At 37.8% G+C, this 21,456-nt stretch overlaps 1 protein-coding gene across 4 annotated transcripts in view; it reads right to left on the bottom strand.

Moving 5' to 3' along the window:
* The window catches only part of GABRB2 (gamma-aminobutyric acid type A receptor subunit beta2), a 156,319-nt gene that overhangs the window by 43,120 nt on the left and 91,743 nt on the right, over positions 1-21,456 (bottom strand). For all 4 annotated transcript variants that reach the window (XM_005144970.4, XM_034066857.1, XM_034066858.1 and 1 more), the window contains one exon: positions 21,099-21,181. In XM_005144970.4, coding sequence (XP_005145027.1) covers positions 21,099-21,181 — 83 coding nt within the window. The remainder of the gene's footprint in view (positions 1-21,098; positions 21,182-21,456) is intronic.

Raw genomic sequence — 21,456 nt, 5'->3', positions numbered from 1 at the left:
TGATTTCTCTCCCACTATCATTAGTTAATTAAAAAAAAAATACTATATGAAAGAGGTATAAAATAAGATGCACACATCTTCCAGAGTAACTAGAAAATCACTCAGAACAAATGTGATCTGAACACATATGTATTAAAAGCTTCCATTCTTATTTAAAAGAACTATCCTTTTATAGCACTTTATCAGAGAGAATTTCCTCAGTCCTTTTGCAGACTATTTAAAATAATTATGAAAAGCAAAACCTAACTTTTAAAACCAGGCTGGAATATGCCCATTTAGCTTTAAGAGTGGCCAGAACAACAAGCGCTTGATGATTTGTGAAGAGCCCGGCCCTATCAGCTCCTCACCCTGACACCATCAAACTGATGACAACCCTCCTGCTCAGCCACTGGCACTTCCCCGGTGCTGGAGAGCATAGTGCAGTAAAATAGATCTCGGGCCTCCCCAGAGAGCATGAGATGGCCAGGATATGCCAGGATCCTCTGAATGCATCACACCTTGTCACCCAGGAGACCCGCGGGGAAAAGCCTCTTCACCATCACCTGCAGACACAGCCTTGCTGTAGCAGCAAGCACAGCAAAAGTCCTCTGCCACAATGTTTAGCACGAATTTACCTTCTGAGTAATGGGATTTCTGCTCTCCTGTGCCAGTGTTTGATTCACAGTGTAATTATAGCCCTTGACATAAACTACACTAACAAGTATCTTAACTGCATCATATATGGAATTTTAACAAAATCAGACACACTTTTATGTGGCATTACAGTGATACATCGTAGCTATCATATTACCAACCATATTGATAGAAGAAACAGCTGAATTTTAAAACCTTCCACAACACAGAAAAATATTTATGCTTTGGACCAATATGAATCCTAGAAACCCACTGTGACTCAAACATTTTTTGCCACGTAATAACATTCCTATAAAACCAAGCAGCAGAGTAATCAAACCCCTGGTTTATAAACTGCAGCACATGGAAATAATTTAGGATTTTTTTTCAGCATTACAGACAGAGCATTTTAAATTCCAGTTCCACTGGAAAAGACCTTCACTTGATTACTCCTGTATGAAATTCTTTCCCTGACAGCTGCCTCTGAACGAAGTTTCGTCTTCCCCTTCAGCAAATCAATTCCATGGTTTATATTGTATTTCTAACATGTCTCTTTGCTGGGCTACATGCACTAATGCCCAGAGCTGCAATCCACAGTAACAGAAGACAGCAGCAACACAGATTCCCATACAGCAGGCTGCCAGTCTCCAGCATGCTGCAACCTAGATGCATCATTTCTGTTTCCATAAATGTATAAAAAAGAACAATCTCAGTTCCTGCACTGAGATTGTTTTGGAGTAAAACCTGTCCTTTCCATTTTTCTGAAAAGACTGCAACTTTCATTATCCTAATAAATTAATAAGAAAAGACATCTCTGTTGTTGTTGCATAAACATCTCACAGACAGAGATATATCATTAGATTATATTTTAAGCTCCCATATGTCACTAAAATTCATGTTGTAACCACCTTGCAATGCAATCTTTATGACAGATTTCTGTGGATTAACCAGTTTCCAGTTTTCTCTGACATTTTGTTAAAACTTTAATACTCTAAGCACCACTGTTTGACATGCTTTCTGCCACTGCTTTTGTCAAGCAGTAGCATATGTTACAACACAGAAGCTGCTGCTCTTTGATTTACATCTTTCAGCAAGAAAAATATTTTGCACTGATACTACATTGTTTAAAAAGCACTAAGTTACATAATACTTTATATGCATGTGACTTCCCTTCCACATGTTTTGTAGCTTTTATCACGATCGTTTGGATAGAACATGCTAATAATATGGAACTCATTGACTGTTTAAATATGCCATCCCTATCTTTTGTTATCATAACAGGGATCTGCTAAGGTTAATCACAGGAAAGACAACTCCTTTTAACTAAGGTGCAGGACAGAGTACAACACATAGCAGAGAGGGATAAAATGGTGATGTCTGAAGACAGAAAATGGACAGCCACTTTCTGGGCATGGACCATAAATCACACATCTCATGTGCACTGTCAAGGAATGTCCCTGGCATGTCCACACTGAAGAATTTACATTATTGTGCCTTCTTGGTGAAGGTTTAAATTGCTTTCTTGAAAAATCTTAGGCTAAGAAAGATGCCTCCTAGATTTGAGGCAACAGATAATGAGAAACCGCATGGTATGAAAAGTCCAAAAGCAGATTTTAGTTTCATTCCTACATGTTCATCTAAAAAAATCCTGGAAATATTTTCTGCAATCTGGCACCTTTAAATGATACGGCATGACAACATGATGGACTCCCCTGCTGAGTCTATTTTGTGGAGAGAAGTGGAACCATAACATTACCATTTCTTCTTCACACCTTTGGGATATTAGGACCAGCTATAACTAATACCAGCTTTCCAAAACAAATGATGACTGGCAAGCAGTAGTATCAGAAAACATTAAAAGAACATAAAAGGAAAAAAAAAACCCAAACAGTAATTTCCAGAGAAAAAATACTGGAATCAAAACAGGCTTAACAGAAATATATTCATTCCTAAAGAGCAATCCAGAACCTTGCCAACTTTATAAATACCCAAAAGCCAGGAACACTGACAAACTGACACTGTTCAAAACCGAGCAATGCCATTGTAGTTCCAGAGGACATTAAACAACAGCCTTCCAACAAGTCCACAGTTCCTGGATTATATCATCATGTCTTCATGGGTTTTTTATTTCACTGCCATAAGCAATAGAAACAATGAATAAAACTCACATAGGCCTGAAGCCAGATAATGTCTGCAGGCAGTAATTTCTTCCTCAGAAAAAGAACCCAACCAACCAAAACTACTAGTATCCATTCTCTTGTAAGCTTTTTTCATAGTACAAAAATTACACTCACAAGGTAATTGAGACATGATACCTACTTCCCAGGGCTATTCTAGAGAAAGACAAGACATATTTGGAAAGTTGGAGCCTATAAAGCTCTGCAGCCTATAAAGCTCTTGCAGCTGCAAATACTGAAAGATGTCTTTTTTATGCATACGTAAATACTACCCACTATCAAGAGCAATACACTTATTTACTGATCCTTGCATGCATCTGAAGTGCTGTATGCCATCACACGCAGAAGGGACAGACAACCTTCTACTAGAATGTAAATCAAAACAATCTTTACTTTCTTGAGATCTGAAAAGGAAGAAGAGAGCAACGCTACAGGTCATACTCAGAGATATTTATTCTGGTCATATACTCTTACAGTGGTAGGAGGGAAATGCAAACATAGTCCCTGAGTAAGACATGTTGACTTCTTGAACCATTTGTCAAGCCTAACCTTCAGTTTTCAATCAACTGTTTATACAATGACAACTTCAAGCTGGTGTATCCATCTGTCATTCACGAAGAAACTATCTGCAAGGTTAGAGCAACAGTAGCTCCACAATTCCATCAAACAGGGGTTTTTGCTTTTCTTGAAAGCCCCACTGTGCTTGGGCTATAGCAGGTGAAAGAGCCATGCTCTACCCTGAATCTTACTATGGTTATCATTACCCTTTCCATGTCCACCATCTTCACTTTGACCTTTCACTACTGCCATTCAAGTTCATTATATCTGGTGCTATCCAACATCATAGCGAACAGATTATCCTCTTTGCCTTTACAGTACTTTTTATATATTTTTATGTATTTTTATATGTATTTATATTTTTTCTATAGAAGGCTTATCCCATCTCTCCCTTACATTCCTCTTTACCAGAACAATCCCTCCTCATTCTTCCTCTAAGTCATGTTTTCCAGGTCTTGGGTTAATTTCATTAATATCTCTTAGATATTCTCTAACCAACACAGATTTCCCTTGAGGTGCAATCCTTGGAAGGACATAGCCTGATCTCTGAGTACTTGCCACTACGGAATAGAACAGTTATTTTAGAAACAGACCTTGTTTTCAGCCTTACCACTCTCACAACGCACTGATAAGGAAATCAGTGTCACACTGAAATCCATGACACTTCTCTAGGGCTGGGGTTTTCTTTGATTCCCACAGCCCTCCCCTGGGCTGCCATTTACTTTGCTATTTCCCAGTTCTGAGGTGTAAAATGCGGAATTTATTTTTCAAACCATCCCTTTAGCTAGAGGAGAACCTTCAAAGCCTAACTCTAACCTTTCGAGCTACTCAAATATTTAGGCAAGTTTAATGACTTTCAGATCATTAAATGAAAACACTTCAGACTGACTTGATTCAAAATTCTTTCCTTCTAGTAAGCTCAATAACCATGTTCTTCATGTTATTTTCCATAGATGGTTTTCTTTAGTCTGCGTTTCCCACCCTTGTTTATAAGAATAACCTTCAATACAATGTCAGGAACCTTATTAATGTCAAAATATAGGACATGCACTGCCTGCAGCTAACGACTCTGCTGTTCAGAAATGGTCCAGGCACCACTGCATGGGATCCGCTCATGAAAAGCAGTGTTCAAATATTCGTATGGAGTAGGGGGGAGGAGGATATACACAGCTGTCCAACTTTGCAGACCAGAGATCAAAAAAAATAACTGAGCAAATAATTCTGTGGCTCATTTAAAACTGTTAACATTTCCAACTCTTACTGTGACTGCCTAGAGGTGAGTTTTCTCTGGAGACTGTGCCTGTAATGATGCCATGGGCTGGCAGCAGCCTTGAGGGCTCCTCGGCTGACAGCAGAGGGTGCAAAGTCTCACTGAGCTGCCAGCTTTGCAAATACTCTGGTGCATGTTTTACTTAAGAAGGTTTAGAATAAGGAGAGCAATCCCTTGTTGACAATTCCAACACAGGAACTCAGAAAACAAATAATCATAGGCTCAGCATGAAGCCATCAGTAGCAAGATAGATAATACTCCCCATAATGTGGCACAGACTGCATTAACTCTCAACATTTGCTTCAGTGCTACTGAGCAGGATTCACCGTTAAAGACAGTAAGGAAAAATCTAGAAATATTCTGAGTGGGGGTGCATTACTAATCCACTTAACAGATGCACAGAGGGAAGGACATGCATGCATTTACTCTGAGATAGGAAAATGGTAACAGAAAACACCAGGATAACCAAAAAATGCAAACAGTTTAGAATTGCTTTGATGTCCAAAAAGGTAACTTGCCAATCTTCTATAGTCAGACATCCTTCAGGAAAATGCCCAAGAAAAGGTTTCAGGTTCAGACAAGAGCATGGACATACTTCAGAGGGCATTTAACATGTCTGGAGTTATGACAGAGATCACAAGGAATTCAATAGGAAGATAATTAGCAGATAGTGTGCATTTCCATTTAACAGGGAAGATGGAAGAATTAAGACTGACCACGTAAAAAGAATAAGAATGAAACCTGAATTTCAAAAGCAAACCAGGAGGCAAAAAACCGATAAAACAACAAACAAAATCCAAACTAACCAAACAAAAAGAACCAAACAAAAAGCAGCTACAGTGGAGGCAAAACTTACGCAGGCCACTGAATCAGGGGAAGTCCATAATCTGCAGGGCGATCCTAAAAAGCATCTTCTATGTGTAAAGAGCACTGCAATGAAGCATTAAGTATATGACAAGAACTGATGAAGTGAAATCTCTACTTGTTGCAAATTAAGACAGAGTGCTGACACAGGGCTCTCCTCTTGTGTACACAACCTGCTTCATCAGCTTTTTTCCCCTTAAATATTCCAAAGGTGAAACAAGAAAACGTCAATTTTTAATTCAAGTTGAACACACAAATACCCACTACCCATGTTTAAATAATTTGGTTTAATATATAAATTCCCACCTTATAGGTGATTCTAACAACCTGAAAATTCACATCAACATCAAGTACGAATAACATTTGAACTGGCTGGGCTAGTTTTCAGGAAGATGCTATCTTTTCTTCATATTCAGAAAAGGGAATACAGTGCAAGGCATCATCTCCAACAACTACCTTTTCTTTCTTAAAATAGCCTCAAAGTTAAGGAACTTTTCCCCTTATTCTTTACTATCATCAGTTTTCAGAGAAGTCATACAGGGCATACAGATAGGTAAAAAATGGATGGGGAATGAATAACCCTGTCCTATAGATGAAATATTCAACCATTAACAAGATCTATGGAAGCACAATCATGCTTTCATAAAACAGCAGATCTATCCTTGCAAAACAAGAATTTCTGAGATATCTGATCAAACGCATCCCAAGGTCTTTTTGTAACAGCTTGAACAAATTAAAATGCAAAAAATATGTAACTGAGCTGCAGACACCCAGTAAATAACACCCAATAATTTCCTCATCAAAAATAAAGTTACAAATAGAAAAAAATGAAGTTATATTTAAACATGTTTGAATTGTTACATTTATTCTCAAAACCAGACAAGAGTTTTACAAATTAGTATTTTGTAGTTTTGTGTTTCTTAATTTTAATACAGTTTGTCAATTGTAGCTATGTTGATCAATCCAGAAATGTTTGTCAAGAAGGATTTCATGCTGTGTACATCAATGCACTGATGCCAAAGTTAGGCAACTACTCAGTGAAAGGAAACAGGTTCCCCTTGAAGACAATACAAAACACCAGAAACTGCCTGGTCCAAATGGTGATTCAGAGCAGACCAGCCTCACAACTTTGACATCTAACATAGCCACCAAGAAGAGACTGAATAGTTACTCTCTGAGCAGTAAAAGTCTCATTTAGCCTCTCTATTATACCAAGTAAAACTCAGGACACTGACGATATCTTCCTACTCTCATACAATAATCTGAAATGCAAATTATTAAAGGTTCTAGGTATCAGGACACAACAATAACAAGTTATGAGAGACCAACAACATTCAACTTGGAAGAGGTACACACACACTTTCAGACCACATGTTCCAGTAACAATGCCTTTAGATGAGAACACCTCTTCTCATACGAAAGTGTTTAAATGGGGACAGCTTATAGCCCACATTTATTGGGTCAGAGAGATAAGTCTCTACAACTATTTTTGTCATGAACTCTCCTGTCCATATTTGCCTAGGAAACTTCACTGGCATCAGCCATTCCCATCACAAGCAAAATCAAAACTTTGGAGTTCAACATTCACTGTAGGATGCACTGTAGAAAATAACACAGAATTACTGTTAGATAAATACTTTTTGCAGACAGCTGCAATGCAGTGGACAGATAGTGAGATAACCAAGGGGCTGAAAATAGTCCAGGTTAAAGTACACAGAGCTTCACATCAGCTCATCTGCCCTTCTTTGAGTCTGTAAGAACAGATGCACACTATCTGCTAATTATCTTCCTCTGTGCAACTGATTCTGATATTTTGCTCAGATATTTTTACTGCATACTTTGATATTTTTATCATGTTTGGAAAAACAATTTAGATAAGGAAAGATCTAACTAAAAGGCTTGCCTACTCATCATCCTCATAATTATTTAAGGCTTACATTTATCCTTCCTTTGGAAGCAGCTTGTAATCTATTCTGGATAACTTGCCAGGGAGGGTAGTGCTTGAGCTGATAGCTGAGCTCACTTCTTCAAAGGTCAGATACTCACAGAATAGCCAGTATCCATAAGCAAATTCAGGATTTTTGAGATATATTTGTCATAACAGAATGATAGGACCTTAATAACAGCCCTTAAAAGAAGGTATTATCTTCTTTTAACAGACTGAGGTAATTTTTGGCTGGTCAAGTGGCCTCATGTGTTAACTCATGAACATGTGGAACCAACAACGCTGTATTTTCAGTCCCATCTGGAGTCTCCCTAGTGAGCTTTATTCTACCTTCTGGCCAAAATACTTGCAACAATCATCCAAATCCCTGAAGGCAAAAACGGTTTTAAAAAACAAACAAACTCAAACACAAAAACACACAAACCAAGCAGCTGCTCCAGGTTGCCCAAATTCCTGTATTTAAAGAAAATGTGCTGCTTTAAAACCCATTATATTTTCCCAGTGAAAGCAAGTGATATCATAAAATTGTTTCTATATAACCCGAGATCCTTCTCATCTCCAGAGCAGCCATGTTAAGATCATAGTATTAATTCAAGATAATGCTTTTCTATTCCAAGAAGAAATAAAATTAAGGAAGCAGTCACAGGAGGTTAACTTGGTGAGAAAGGCTGACTTATGGTCAAGCAGGAAAGACAAGTGCACAAGTCATCAAATCTTACTACATGCAAGGCTAAGATCACTTCATGCTAAAGCACTAAACCAGATACTAACTCTGTTGTATGTTCTCAACCAGGTTTGTGAAAAGTACTACACTGGAGTTACTTAAGAGAAATATAGCTAACACCTGATGAGAACCTCGAGTACTGCTGTGCAATGAGACTATTTCCCTATTGTCATAAACATACTCTCAAATCAATGGATAATACTCAGATCAAATTACTATTTTTACCATGAAAAAATCATATCATAGAATGGTATATACCCACATTATGTGCCCACCTCTCCTCTGTTTTTTCTCAAGAAAGAACCTCTCTCTAGACATTTAATACCAGGCTGACCTGGATTTCATTATGCATACTGACCAAGAGATATTACAGCTGATTTCTTCGGCTTCCAAGACAAAATGCCAAATGAGTTTTATGTTTCAAAGGCTGTGTCTAACAGACAACTCTTCCTTCCAGGTATTTCACCTGCAGATTAATCTGTGACACAAACTTAGTTTTGCTGAATGCCAGTTGTAAAACCCCCTAAAATTAATGCTGCTGTTCCCATAAGTTCGTCTGTGGGAAAGATGCAAGTTAAATAACTATTCCTATTCTTCTGTGCTGACAAAACTACAATGTCTCAAGAATTTATATAGCTCATTTTTCCTTTAAAGGATAGTGCTATGGCAATGATTTAAGATATTAACATAAAGAGCATCTACATTTCCTTTCCTACAATAGCTCAGTTGCAGACACTACTTTATTAAGTTGTTAAAATATTTATATAATGCTAAAAATCTTTATGTCACTGTTGTTTATCCTGGTTCCAGCTTTGAACTTTGATTCAGTAGTCCAGAAGGCCAAAGCTCAAGTTTTAATCAGGCTAGAGTTGCCTGTAAAAGCAAGTCATTTTAACACACACTTTAAAATATGAGAACATGTTAAGTTGCCTGTTCATATGACCATTAAGACTACAAAAATCATACCTAAGTGATACTTGCATCAATACATTTATATATTTACAACTTGTTGTTCGGTAAAATTACAGTCATACCATTTGTAAGAAATATAATTACCTAATTGATCAAATATCTTTTTTGTTGTTTAAATTCCTTAAAGCCAAAAGCAAGTTGGCATCCAGACACAGAACAAAGTGTCCCTGAGTACAGTTTCAAGGCCAAATAAGAGCTAATACATATGTAAACATGTTAAAATAGGAGTTTACTGTTCAGTTGCAACCAAGATGTATCTTCAAGAAAAACAATAAATGACAAAGCCTGTACTCAGTACACAAATTGACAGGAACATGCACAGTACAAATGCTACTTACTTTTACATTGCACATGGCTTTCAAGATCCCCCATCCAAAATACAATTATTTTTATAACACCTAATATTTTTATATATAATTTTCTGAGTACTCTCATTTATAATTTCTTAATGTAAAAATAGAAAAAACATCTGCCAGGCATTACAATCTTGTAGTTATCTTTCAGCAGACTGTTTACCACATTTTACTGTGCTCAGAAGTTTTTACTCATAATGAAACACACAGATACAACAGTCAAAATTCCCATTTTATTTCTTGAAGAAAGCTAACATTTATAGCAAAGAACTTGTAATTTTGTAATGAAAGCAGATTTCCACATCCATACAATCAATACCACAGTATTTGCAGCAGCACATGAAGAATCATTGTAAAAGAAAGAGAGAAGGTATAACACATTATAACATATTATAGGGTAAAATACAAGTTTTGGACACAGTGAGGTACATGTTTGTCTGCCCTCATAGCAAAATTCAAACTCTACTTCTCTGATCCCATCTTCCCATAAATTAATAAAAATGGAGATAAGCAAAAGTTAGTTCTTCTTGGACAATAAGAGAACAACTTTTAATAGGAAAATAGGCTGGTTTCACAGGTAAATAAATCATGTCTTTATTTAATAAGATTGTGGGTCTTTCTGGTCTTGTAGAAAGTTGTTCTTGAAACCTGAAAGGGAAATGATACTCTGGTTAGTACATGTTTACAGCACCACCAACACAAAGTATGCTATAGCAACATAAGCAACTTACAGTATAAAGCATTGCACGTGCAGCACTTTGATGCTCATCTCCTCTCCTCCACATTCACGTGAGCTGTATGTGAAGAATGAGAAGTTCCTTGGCATGGATACCATCCCTAGGAAAGTAATTCTAACAGAACAGGAGTCACCACTGTAAATGTTTATATTATTCATTTTGGCTCTGCAAAGAAAAGAATATAAAGAGGGAACACAGGTAGAAAGAAAACACTCTTGCGTTCTTTGCCTTTTCTATAATTTCCCCAAAACAGGTAATAGGTTACAAAGCAATAAAAATCAAAATTCACAAGCAAAAGCAAAACTTACCACAATTTCAGTGTCACTCAGGTTGTCCGTGTAACATTTTGGAACAGATCAGTCTTCCAGAAGTAAGCTGTTGAAGAGACTGTTCCAGGCTGTGGCCACTTCCTTGAATAGCCCATGATGTACATAGATGAGCTCTCACACAGTAAAATGCAGATGTGTGCTCTGCTTTTATGAACATAGCTCTTGTAGCAGCCCACAATAAATCCTTGTCTTGAACAAAGCTGTGTCTGCTACTGAACACATACTCACTTATAATATATGTTGATTGTCAATTAACAGTTTCAAAAAATAAGGTAAACCCAGCGATTTTACCAGGAAACTGTTGCATGATGTTATGCAAAAAACATCAAATACTTCAGATAATCATCTTTCGCACGTCAGTAAAGTACTTGGATTCAGCACAGCACTCGATTCCATTCATGCTAATTGCAGATTACTACTGCTACAAGTTGCTATTTACAATATCACGTAGTCTTCTCTAGAGCACAGTACCTGTACACATAATGTCAAAGTGGAAAGCTGTGTTGTTAGATATATGCCTCAATGCTGACTTACATCAATTCCTTGGTTTTTCTGTTATGTTACCCTCTTATTAAATAAGATTGTTGCCTGGGCTGAGGTAACATTTTAAATCTTGGCTCAAGTAACACATCAACCATAAGACGAAACAAGCTTGTGTGATAGCAAATCAAGTGGTAGTTTGCTCTGTAGCTGAAGAGTAGAAATATGACATACTGCAAAATCTAAAGCTGTAACCTCAATGAATGCATTTCCAACATATTCCTGTATGGCTGACTAGTCATACCTGTGCTCCATACACAACAGTATAATAACAGTACAAACAGCATAATGTCCAAAGACAATGTATACATTTTGCAGTTACAAAGAGCTGCCTTTTTGATGTATGTAACAAGAAACTTGTTACTGAGCCAAACACAATAATGAAAATTCTTTGATCATTTTCCATATTTATGTATTTGAAACTTGTTCCTCACAGAAAGCCTAACGGATATTCTCAGTTCGTCATGAATTGAACATATCCAAAAGAAAAAAAGCTTAAAAACCAGAAGTGGGCTTAGCAATACATGTGAATGCTGAGATATTTCACCCTTTCATGAAAAATAAAGTAGTAATCATACATTATAATTTCTATCTTCAACTAAGATACAACTGCCACATATAAGGTTTTCTTAAGATAGATTGGAGTAAGTGCATTATTTACAAATAGCACTTTGTTATTCAGGCCATTTCACAAAATCTTGAATAAAAATTTGGTTAGCACTAAACTCTGCAATCAAGCAAGCTATGCGTAACAGGGAAGCAAAACATTGTATGTCAATAATGGGTTTGATGGTTAAAAAAGAGGAGGAGGGAGGGAAAGGATTATTCTCACATCCCACGCAACGTCAGGTATGTTAGCTGCTATGAACTCAATGCAAATAAACTTCATAATAGCCCATATAAGCTGTATCAGAACCTACAGCTGCCACAATGATAGAAAAACGCATGAAAAAATAGTGTGTCTCTAGGCCAGACTCAAGAAGCACTGCCATCTTAACAAAGTGATCAGAAAATTGCTGGTATTGCCACTTCAAACCATTGACTACTTATTACCAGGAATAACAGTCTCTGATGTAACGTGACCTCTGGTTGGCAGGAATACAATGCATGCCAGCATAGAGCATGTTTTTCCTACCCCTTTAGGAGTTCAGTATATTTTTAACCAATATTCTACAGCTAGTAATGATAAGGTCCAACACTTACAAGCACCACGCAACAACTGAAAAATCACAGGTGAGCAAGCTACAGCTCAACAAAAAGCAATTTCTTTTGTGCATAAACCAAAATAGGAGAACTTGGCAGAACAATGAATATTGCAGAAGAGTCAACATACACCTAAGATTCCACCTGAATTGCTTACTGACTGAATCAAAGCTTTAAACCATTTAAGCACAGCAAAATTATATAAAAAATAATAAAAATAGAAATAGATGTGCTCCAAGGAAAATAATAAACTATAATCTCAGATCACACACTACATAGACATAGATTTGTAACAGTATCAATGTCTTTTCCAAGAGCATTTATAAATATTCTTCCTCTTGAGGAAATCACCAGTTACAAGATGTTAGAAAAGAATAGTAGACCTACATAAAAGCATTTACCTAAAGTGTGAGAAGTTATACCAGAGGTCCTGTTATTCAGTTTCATTAAAAAAAAAAAGTGAATATTTAATTTATAAAATTCATACCTTTGGGAAACAGGACTGTTAAGTGCCAAACCGTGAGGTTCCCACACTTCCATGCAGTTTATTGCATGTAATATTAAGAGACTAACTCTTAGAAATATATTATTTTCTTTTGGAGGACATCTTCCTACAGCATCAGTGATGCCTTCATGGACATTTAGCTTTCCCCAAACCCTTAGCAAATTAATCAAGTGCTTTCTTATGTTCTCAATAATCCCTTGATAAAAGGCAGGGTTATGGGTAATAACGACAAATATACGGTACTGAAGACTGGATATAAAAGGCAAAATGCTTTACAAGTTTAAAAACTATTTGCATTTTGCCTGTGTATTTTTTAATTTTATATATTCTCCATATTCAGTTCTAGAATAATAAAAATGAGCTTCAAGGTATGAATTTCTCTGTGAAAAATCTACATTGCCTATATCATCTGGGGCTGATAAGCAGAGATTGGATATTAGTTTCTTGGGTTCCCTTTTAAATTTAACTCCCGGTTGCTTCAAAGCATTAAGAAGCTGTTGCAGAACTGCTGTATAATTCTTTGCTCATTTGTAAACTGTACATCACCTTGTTTGTGTTATGAGAACTTCCAAGGTGTAAGCTACTGCAAAGATGCACTGAGACATACCCACAGTAGAAAATACAGAATCACAGAATAGTTAGGGTTGGAAAGGACCTTAAGATCATTTAGTTCCAACCCTCCTGCCATGGGCAGGGACACCTCACACTAAACCATATCACCCAAGGCTCTGTCCAGCCTGGCCTTGAACACTGTCAGGGATGGAGGATTCACAACCTCCCTGGGCAACACATTCCAGTACCTCACCACCCTAACAGCAGAGAATTTCTTCCTTATATCCAATCTAAACTTCTCCTGTTTAAGTTTTAACCCGTTACCCCTTGTCCTGTCACTACAGTCCCTAATGAAGACACCATCCCCAGCATCCCTATAGCCCCTTTCAGATACTGGAAGGCTACTATGAGGTCTCCATGCAGCCTTCTCTTCTCCAGGTTGAACAGCCCCAACTTTCTCAGCCTATCTTCATATGGCAGGTGCTCCAGTCCCCTGATCATCCTCATGGCCCTTCTCTGGACTTGTTCCAACAGTTTCATATCCTTTTTATGTGGAAGATACCAGAACTGCACACAATACTCCAAGTGAGGTCTCATGAGAGCAGCGTAGAGGGGCAGGATCACTTCCTTCAACCTACTGGTCACGCTTCTTTTGATGCAGCCCAGGATACAGTTGGCTTTCTGGGCTGTGAGCAGATACCGAAGCCGGCTCATGTTCATTTTCTCATCAACCAACACCCCCAAGTCCTTCTCTGCAGGGCTACTCTGAATCTCTTCTCTGCCCAACCTGTAGCTGTGCCTGGGATTGCTCTGACCCAGGTGCAGGACCTTGCACTTGACATGGTTAAACTTCATGAGGTTGGCATCAGCCCACCTCACAAGCGTGTCAAGGTCCCTCTGGATGGCATTCCTTCCCTCCAGTGTACCAACCGAACCACACAGCTTGGTGTCATCGGCAAACTTGCTGAGGGCACACTCAATTCCATTGTCCATGTCACTGACAAACCTGTTGAACAAGACCGGTCCCAACATTGATTCCTGAGGGACACCACTCATTACTGGTCTCCAGCCGGACATTGAGTCGTTGACCACAGCTCTTTGCAGGCCAGTTCTTTACCCACCGAGTGGTCTACCTATCAAATTGATGTCTCTCCAATTTAGAGACAAGGATGTCGTGTGGGACAGTATCGAACGCTTTGCACAAGTCCAGGTAGATGACATCAACTGCTCTACCCCCGTCCATCAGTTCCATAGCCCCATCATAGAAGGCCACCAAATTGGTCAGGCAGGATTTCCCCTTAGTGAAGCCAAGCTGGCTGTCATGAAGCACCTTTATGTTTTTCATGTGCTTTAGCATGCCTTCCAGGAGAATTTGCTCCAAGATTTTACCAGGCACAGAGGTGAGACTGACTGGTCTGTAATTCCCCGGGTCATCCATTTTCCCCTTCTTGAAAATGGGGGTTATATTTCCCTTTTTCCAGTCGTCAGGAACTTCACCTGACTGCCATGATTTTTCAAATATGATGGCCAGTGGCTTTGCAACTTCATTTGCCAGCTTCTTCAGGACCCACGGATGGATTTCATCAGGTCCCATGGACTTGTGTATGTTCAGGTTCTCAAACCAGACCCTCTCCTACAGTGGGCCCAAGGTCTTCATTCTCACAGTCCCTGTGTCTGCCTTCCAAGACCTGGGTGGTGTGGTCAGAGCCTTTGACAGTGAAGACTGAGGCAAAGAAGTCATTCAGAACCTCAGCCTTCTCCAAATTCAGGATAGCCAGTTCTCCTGATAGCTTCCGGAGGGTGCCTACGTTGTCCCTAGTCTGTGTTTTATTTGCAGTGTAACTATAGAATCCCTTCCTGTTATCTTCAATATCCATAGCCAAATTTAATTCTAACTGGGGCTTAGCTTTCCTTCTTGCCTATCAGTAGGGCAATATACCTTGCATATTACTTGAAAGCCTGACACGAGCCCCTTATTGGGGTTATGTGTATGAAAACTTTACAAACACCAGTTTGCTTGTACACAACCCATTCTGATCATATGCACTGATGGTTAGTCTAAATTTTCCTCCCCTCTTCAGACTAGCAGAAGAATCATTTACTGTTGGGGTTTTTTTTAGCTTTTACTGAATCATCCTATCTACACACTTAAGAGAAGTCAAGGATTTCCTGTTCATTGCCAGTGTGCATTCTGTCACTGAAATTATACCTCTTCTCGACATACTTGAGATGAATTTACTAAGGACAAATAAAGAATGAAGTACCTGTCCCCAGAGCCACTAAAAAGCTGTGTGGGTACCAAGGTAGAGTTCATCACTGTTTGCTAAACAATCTATGTCTCTTCACCCCACAATGTGCTGTACAGGTTGAATTGACATAGAATCCACATTAAGACATCTGAACATATAGATGATGAACAAGGATGAAAAAAGGGGTACATTGGTAAGGTCAGCTTCTACCACTAGAGGAATATCCTCTCTGTACAAGGGTCACTATGCAAAAGAGCCTTAGCTGTTGGGACAAGAGGGACAGGACACATACTAAACCTGACAAAGTGAAACAAAAAATATGCTAAAAAACAATGAATCACTGTTAACCAGTGGCTCACAAGTCATGTATTTAGCTTTCCACTTACTGTGCAGTTGTTGGAAGTGACATGCTCCCATAGTATCCTCTGCTGAACACCCACTCCCAGGGGATTGGCAGAGTCTCTTTCTTGGCATCAGGCACATTCGCCTCTAACCCAGAAAAGCCTTGCCTTGTTGGCTCCTGGAGTTTTACCATTTGTCCCGTGTGACCTGATTATAGCTTTGATCAATGGCCAGAGCAGCCATCTGCGAAGTACTCATGGCTTTAGCAAAAGGCATCTTTGATTTCTTTTCATCGCCTCAAATGTGCTTGTAAAGTCACCTTGAGCACACAAAGACGACTTCTGCTTCTCTTGTTGATGAGCTCTCAGATGATCTGATTAGAAAGCATTTGATACTGGGCTGCACTGCTACTGGGAGGAATGATACACTTTTGCATCTGTTCTTTCCGTCTTTTTCTAGATTCTGTTATCTCATGGAATCTTTTTAACTTAGTGTGCTTTTGTGGCCTTTCCATCATGAAAAAAAAAAATCTAATGATTTCTGATGCAAACACCCCAGGCAGTTATAGAAATGATATGTTCTGAAAACAATTATTTCTCATTCATCAGCAGAGCAGTCGTTGCCCCATGTCTGTGCATGCTGTTCTGACTGCCCTTTTCCCCTGGACAGTACATGAGTGGCAAGCTCCCTGCTTGCTAAAGTTTCAGACAGCAGGGCTGTAACACTTTTTTTTTATGCCACATCTTTAATACACTATGGAAAACATTTTTGAGAATATGTTTCTAAGAAGAAACTCAGTGTGCTCTTGTTTGTTCCACAGCAATACAGAAAAGGAGGAGAAAAAAAACCCATCACTGCCATAAGGCAGTCAGTGTCTGAATTATACCTCAGTATAACACAAATATAACTATGCCAGACACATGATACAAGCTGGAACTGAAGTAACTGTTTTATCTTTATGCGGCATCATGTAATTGAAATGGACAAAAGTCCAAACCTACCAGATGAATCTTGGAGGATTACATTTTAAAATATTCGAAAGAACCACAATCACTTCTCTCTGCTATGCTAGAGGATATGCAGTATGATTTTTTATTTGTTTATAGGAGTTGGAAGTATTCTTCAAACTCCCTTGCTCTTCTTTGTGCCTTTGAGCTCCCCTGAGTCTCATGGCTGATTAGCTAAGACATTCCTTTCAATAGTTACAACTCCAGAGAGGCAGGAAACAGCAGTGGCAGAGGTAGGGAGCAGAAAGTAGAGGTATTTTACTGAGTAAAGTCAATATTTAGCTAAAAAGGAAATAGCTCTCTGTTGCCTGCAAGTTGGGAAACTAAGAAATAAATACATAGGAAAATTGATTTCCCTTCAGTATTATAACCCTGCTATTCAGTGTGTTGGGAAATAACAAAAGAAAAGGAGTAGAATAGCTCAGATTAGACCCCTTGGAAAAGATGGCCTACAGGTTATAGAAGCATCATAGCAAAACTGAACATTTAACACGTTTCTGCCCTTTAAGGGTGAGCAAAGCAAAAAATGATCACAGAGATGTAACTAGGTATACAAGAAAAAATTGGATTTCAGCACTCCAAAGCTGATACCCTTTGAACAAATGGGGAATAGTCATCTCCCACTTCCAGCATCTGATCTCACTAATACTACCTTAAACTGAAATAGGAAAAGGCAGCTTCTAGTATCTTAATAGATGATACCATCTCCCACATTTCATTTTTTATATTTTACATACAACTCTTTTCCATCATAATTTCTAATTTGCAAATTAAATAATCTAGATTTATGCAAACCTACATTAACAAAAACTTCAATAAACAGAATGACACATGGAAAAAGTAACCCAGGCAGCTAAGAAGGCAATCAACCCTGGCATCAGTAATGGGGGTAGGGGTACGTGGAAAGGCAGGAGTGAGCAGAGAAAGAAGGACATTTAAGACATTAACATGTATGGAGTTATGATAAAAATCTATCATGACTTAACTCAAAGTATCCAGTTAGACAATAACACTTCTTTTAAACAAAGTATACCTAACCTGGACTTTAGTAAAAACATTTGCTATAGGACAAGAACAGACAATTAGTAAAGACATATAAAAGGTGTGTAGGAAATTGTACTGCACTGAAAGAATAGATCATGCTCAATGCAGAGAATGATTACAAGCAAAGCTATTCTTCCTTGGCATTAATATTCTTTAGTATTTATGTGTTAATAGAATTTCTAATGAAACAAAATCTGCAGTCATTGTTAAGACAATGAATGATCAGAACAAATACAACAAGAACTGGATAACTGTGAGGAGTGTAGCAATATTAAGAACAGTGTTATAAAATACCAAGTCATGTGTTTTTATTACTATGCAAAAAAAAAAAAACACTCTACCAAAACTTAGAATCCACTGCTGGAAAATTAGTAAGAGAAATACCTTATTGTACTGTTCCAAGAAAGACTATCATCTCTGAAAGTTATGCAGTTGTGAAGAAAGGCAAAGGTGGCTCTTGAAAAAAGGCACAATGTAATAAAGATTTCACCTGGGACACTGTTTATGATACCAGTTATTCCTAGTGAAGAACTGACATTAGCTAATTCTGCATTTTTCTTAACACATTCTTGTATGGGGAAGCTAAAAGAGACCGGCATATTCATGTTCATGAAATTAAGTCTATGAGAAACTACAATCGCTTTCTTTGAATGTACTATGAGGGTCCCAGCAGAGCTGGGGAAGACAACAAACTAAAAAAAAATGAATTGTTGACACAAGCAGTAAGTATAATTTCATGTCTTCGTAGCCATGAAAACACTTGGGGTAGAACAATTTCGAATCACCACAAGAGAGCAGTGGTGAAGCAGACATCCAAACGGATCAGTAGGGCAAGAAACTAACCTACTTTTAGCATGCAGCTTAACCAGTTTAAAGAAGTGATTGTGACTGGAGTACCTGCATTGAACAACTCAAAGGCACTTTCAATCTCATTCACTCTGCCTATCTACCTGCCAGTATTTTTGTCTGAAGTGGTTTATATAGACAGACTCAGTTTTTTACCTGAAAAGAATGACATAAATGAAGAGCAATAATTTCCTAAAGCAGCATGAAAGTGTTTCAAAACAGTTCAAGTATTACTTCTACCTACATTCTTTAATAGCTTTTCCTACTGCAATGAAAGCCAGACTAACTAAATACAGTATCCTGATCTTAACCCATTTTACATTTGTGATGCTGCAGCAGAGCTAATAGAGCCAATAAAGGAGCTCTCCTGCAAGCATCCTGACCATTATGGTAAATTAAACTCCTACTCTTCTATCATACAATAAGTACTGTGCTCTTCATGCCAAGTGCAACAACAATTTCAAGAGCTCAATATCCTGTTTACCAGGATCATTTAATGAAAGAGAACTTGATGTGGCTTCAAACTTCTACTCCAAATCAGATCAAAGGGAAATGTCAACCCAGAGATCCCCACATTCTGAGTCTGAAGGAGAAAAAGTGTTCTCATTGAATAGCAGGGACATTATTTCATTTTCAGGTTTGCATAAGGACTGACCTGGGAGGTATTTCCTGGGAATATTTCCCAGACTGTGCCCTACAGGCATGACAGGTGGGGGATATCTAGTTTGTGAACCCCAAGAAGATTCAGGCATCTCAACAATGTAGAGACATGGCAAGACTTTGTTGACTGTTTAAACAATGCTGTAAATAGAAAAGATGATTCTCCAGCTTTCCATCTTTCACACAAAATTGGAAAACAGACAAATTTTCTTGCAACAACAACAGTTAAAAGACACCAGCATAGGAAGCCAACATTCTCAGTGAAATTCTCTGTAAACCCGAATACAGTTATGCCAATAGCTTTCTCCCATATTAAAATGAGCCAACTATACTGGTAAAAGACTGCAGGTAAGAAATTTAAATCAAATGCTACCAATAGAATTTCAAAAATTAGCTGTAGAAAAACAAGAAAAAAGAAACTAAAACAAACAAACAAAAAAGCCTTCACACAAACAGAAAAACATCGAACCAACAACCAGCCCAGATTTTATCAATTCTTCAAAGTGCTAAGTCCACATTTGCTGCTTGTGTATTTCTGCATATCAAAGGGGTGAACTTCAATGACAACGACTCAGTTTTCTTATTTTATGCATGCAAATTATTTCAAACAGCAGTGTCACAAGTTTAATTCAGGAAAGGATTTTATCATATCTTTAAATTACTCTAAAATGAAATGTGGACACAAACCTAAAGCATATTCATAAATGCTTTCTAGAATAGAAGCTAAGCCATACCAAGTTCTTATCAGCACAAGCTACTGTCATTTTGTACTTCAGTGCACACTGAAATCCTGCATAATCTTTTATAATACAGAAGTTCCTTTAAAAATACACATACTTTTGTGTTCTGGATCTTAAAACATGCCATTAATTTCCATTTTGCTTGCCACATTCAACTTAATAATACACCCTAGCTGAACTACTTATGGTTGTCCTGAAAAAGGAAATACATCTTGAAAGTGCTGATACAATCTTAATTAGAGCACCAAATAATGTATATTTAGCATACTGTCTTCAAAAAAGTCATCATGACTTGCTTTTTCTCAGATGTACTTAGATTCTCTGAAGTTTTTCAGTGAAAAGAGATTTGAAATTTTATTTCACAGGTTTTATCTCATAGAAAGTTGTACAGAGACAAAAGCTATTAAATCAGTCTATGTAACACTGTGTTGTGTGCACTGAGAGTTTAACTATAGCATAGGATCTAGAAAGAAAAAGAACTAAGCACAAACCACCTATTTCAAGAACAATTCTAACCTCTTACCATCATTTTTAAATGGAAACAAGCTGTCACACAGTTAAGAGGTAAAGAAGGATAAAGAACCAATAGTAATCCTTGTACTCCTCTCATGAACTTGAACAAGGTATTTAAATGAGACTTTTAAAGCTGCAAATTGTCCATCAAAATACAGAATAACTTTTGCTAATCCTTAGGCCACAAATTACTAATCCATCTGGAAAGCTATTTTGTTGCATGTGTTTACAAGGATCTAAAATGTCATCAGAAAGAACTGGGTTAGTAGCATGTTAAAAAAGGAAAAAAGTATGAGAGAAATAAAAACTCTGAAGCAGTTGACCACAGAATAAGTAGGATTTGCAGAAGTACTTACAGCTTTCAATCTCCAGTGTGCAGTTCTGCTCATCCAGCGGATATCTCCGTAGGTCCATCATACAAGCAGCTGTTGTTGTAATTCTAGGAAGGAAACAGAAGAGCTTGTTAATTTGTCTTGTTCCAATCTTTTCTTGATTACACACAGTTGATAGAAGAAAATATATTTCTATATAACTGACGTTCTTGTCTATTTTTGCTGAAATACTGTGTCTGCTGCTTACTTGTAACTAATGCCTTTCTAAGAAGGTTATGCCAGTCTGGTGGGTGAACAGAGAGCTTCTCCTTTACACACCATTACACAGTACTGCAAGCTTTAACAATCATCAACCACTTTATCCTAAAAAGTGAAGTGTGAA

The sequence above is a fragment of the Melopsittacus undulatus genome, chromosome 10, assembly GCF_012275295.1.
Source record: "Melopsittacus undulatus isolate bMelUnd1 chromosome 10, bMelUnd1.mat.Z, whole genome shotgun sequence".
NCBI lineage: Eukaryota > Metazoa > Chordata > Aves > Psittaciformes > Psittaculidae > Melopsittacus > Melopsittacus undulatus.
This window is presented reverse-complemented; position numbering and strand designations above follow the sequence as displayed.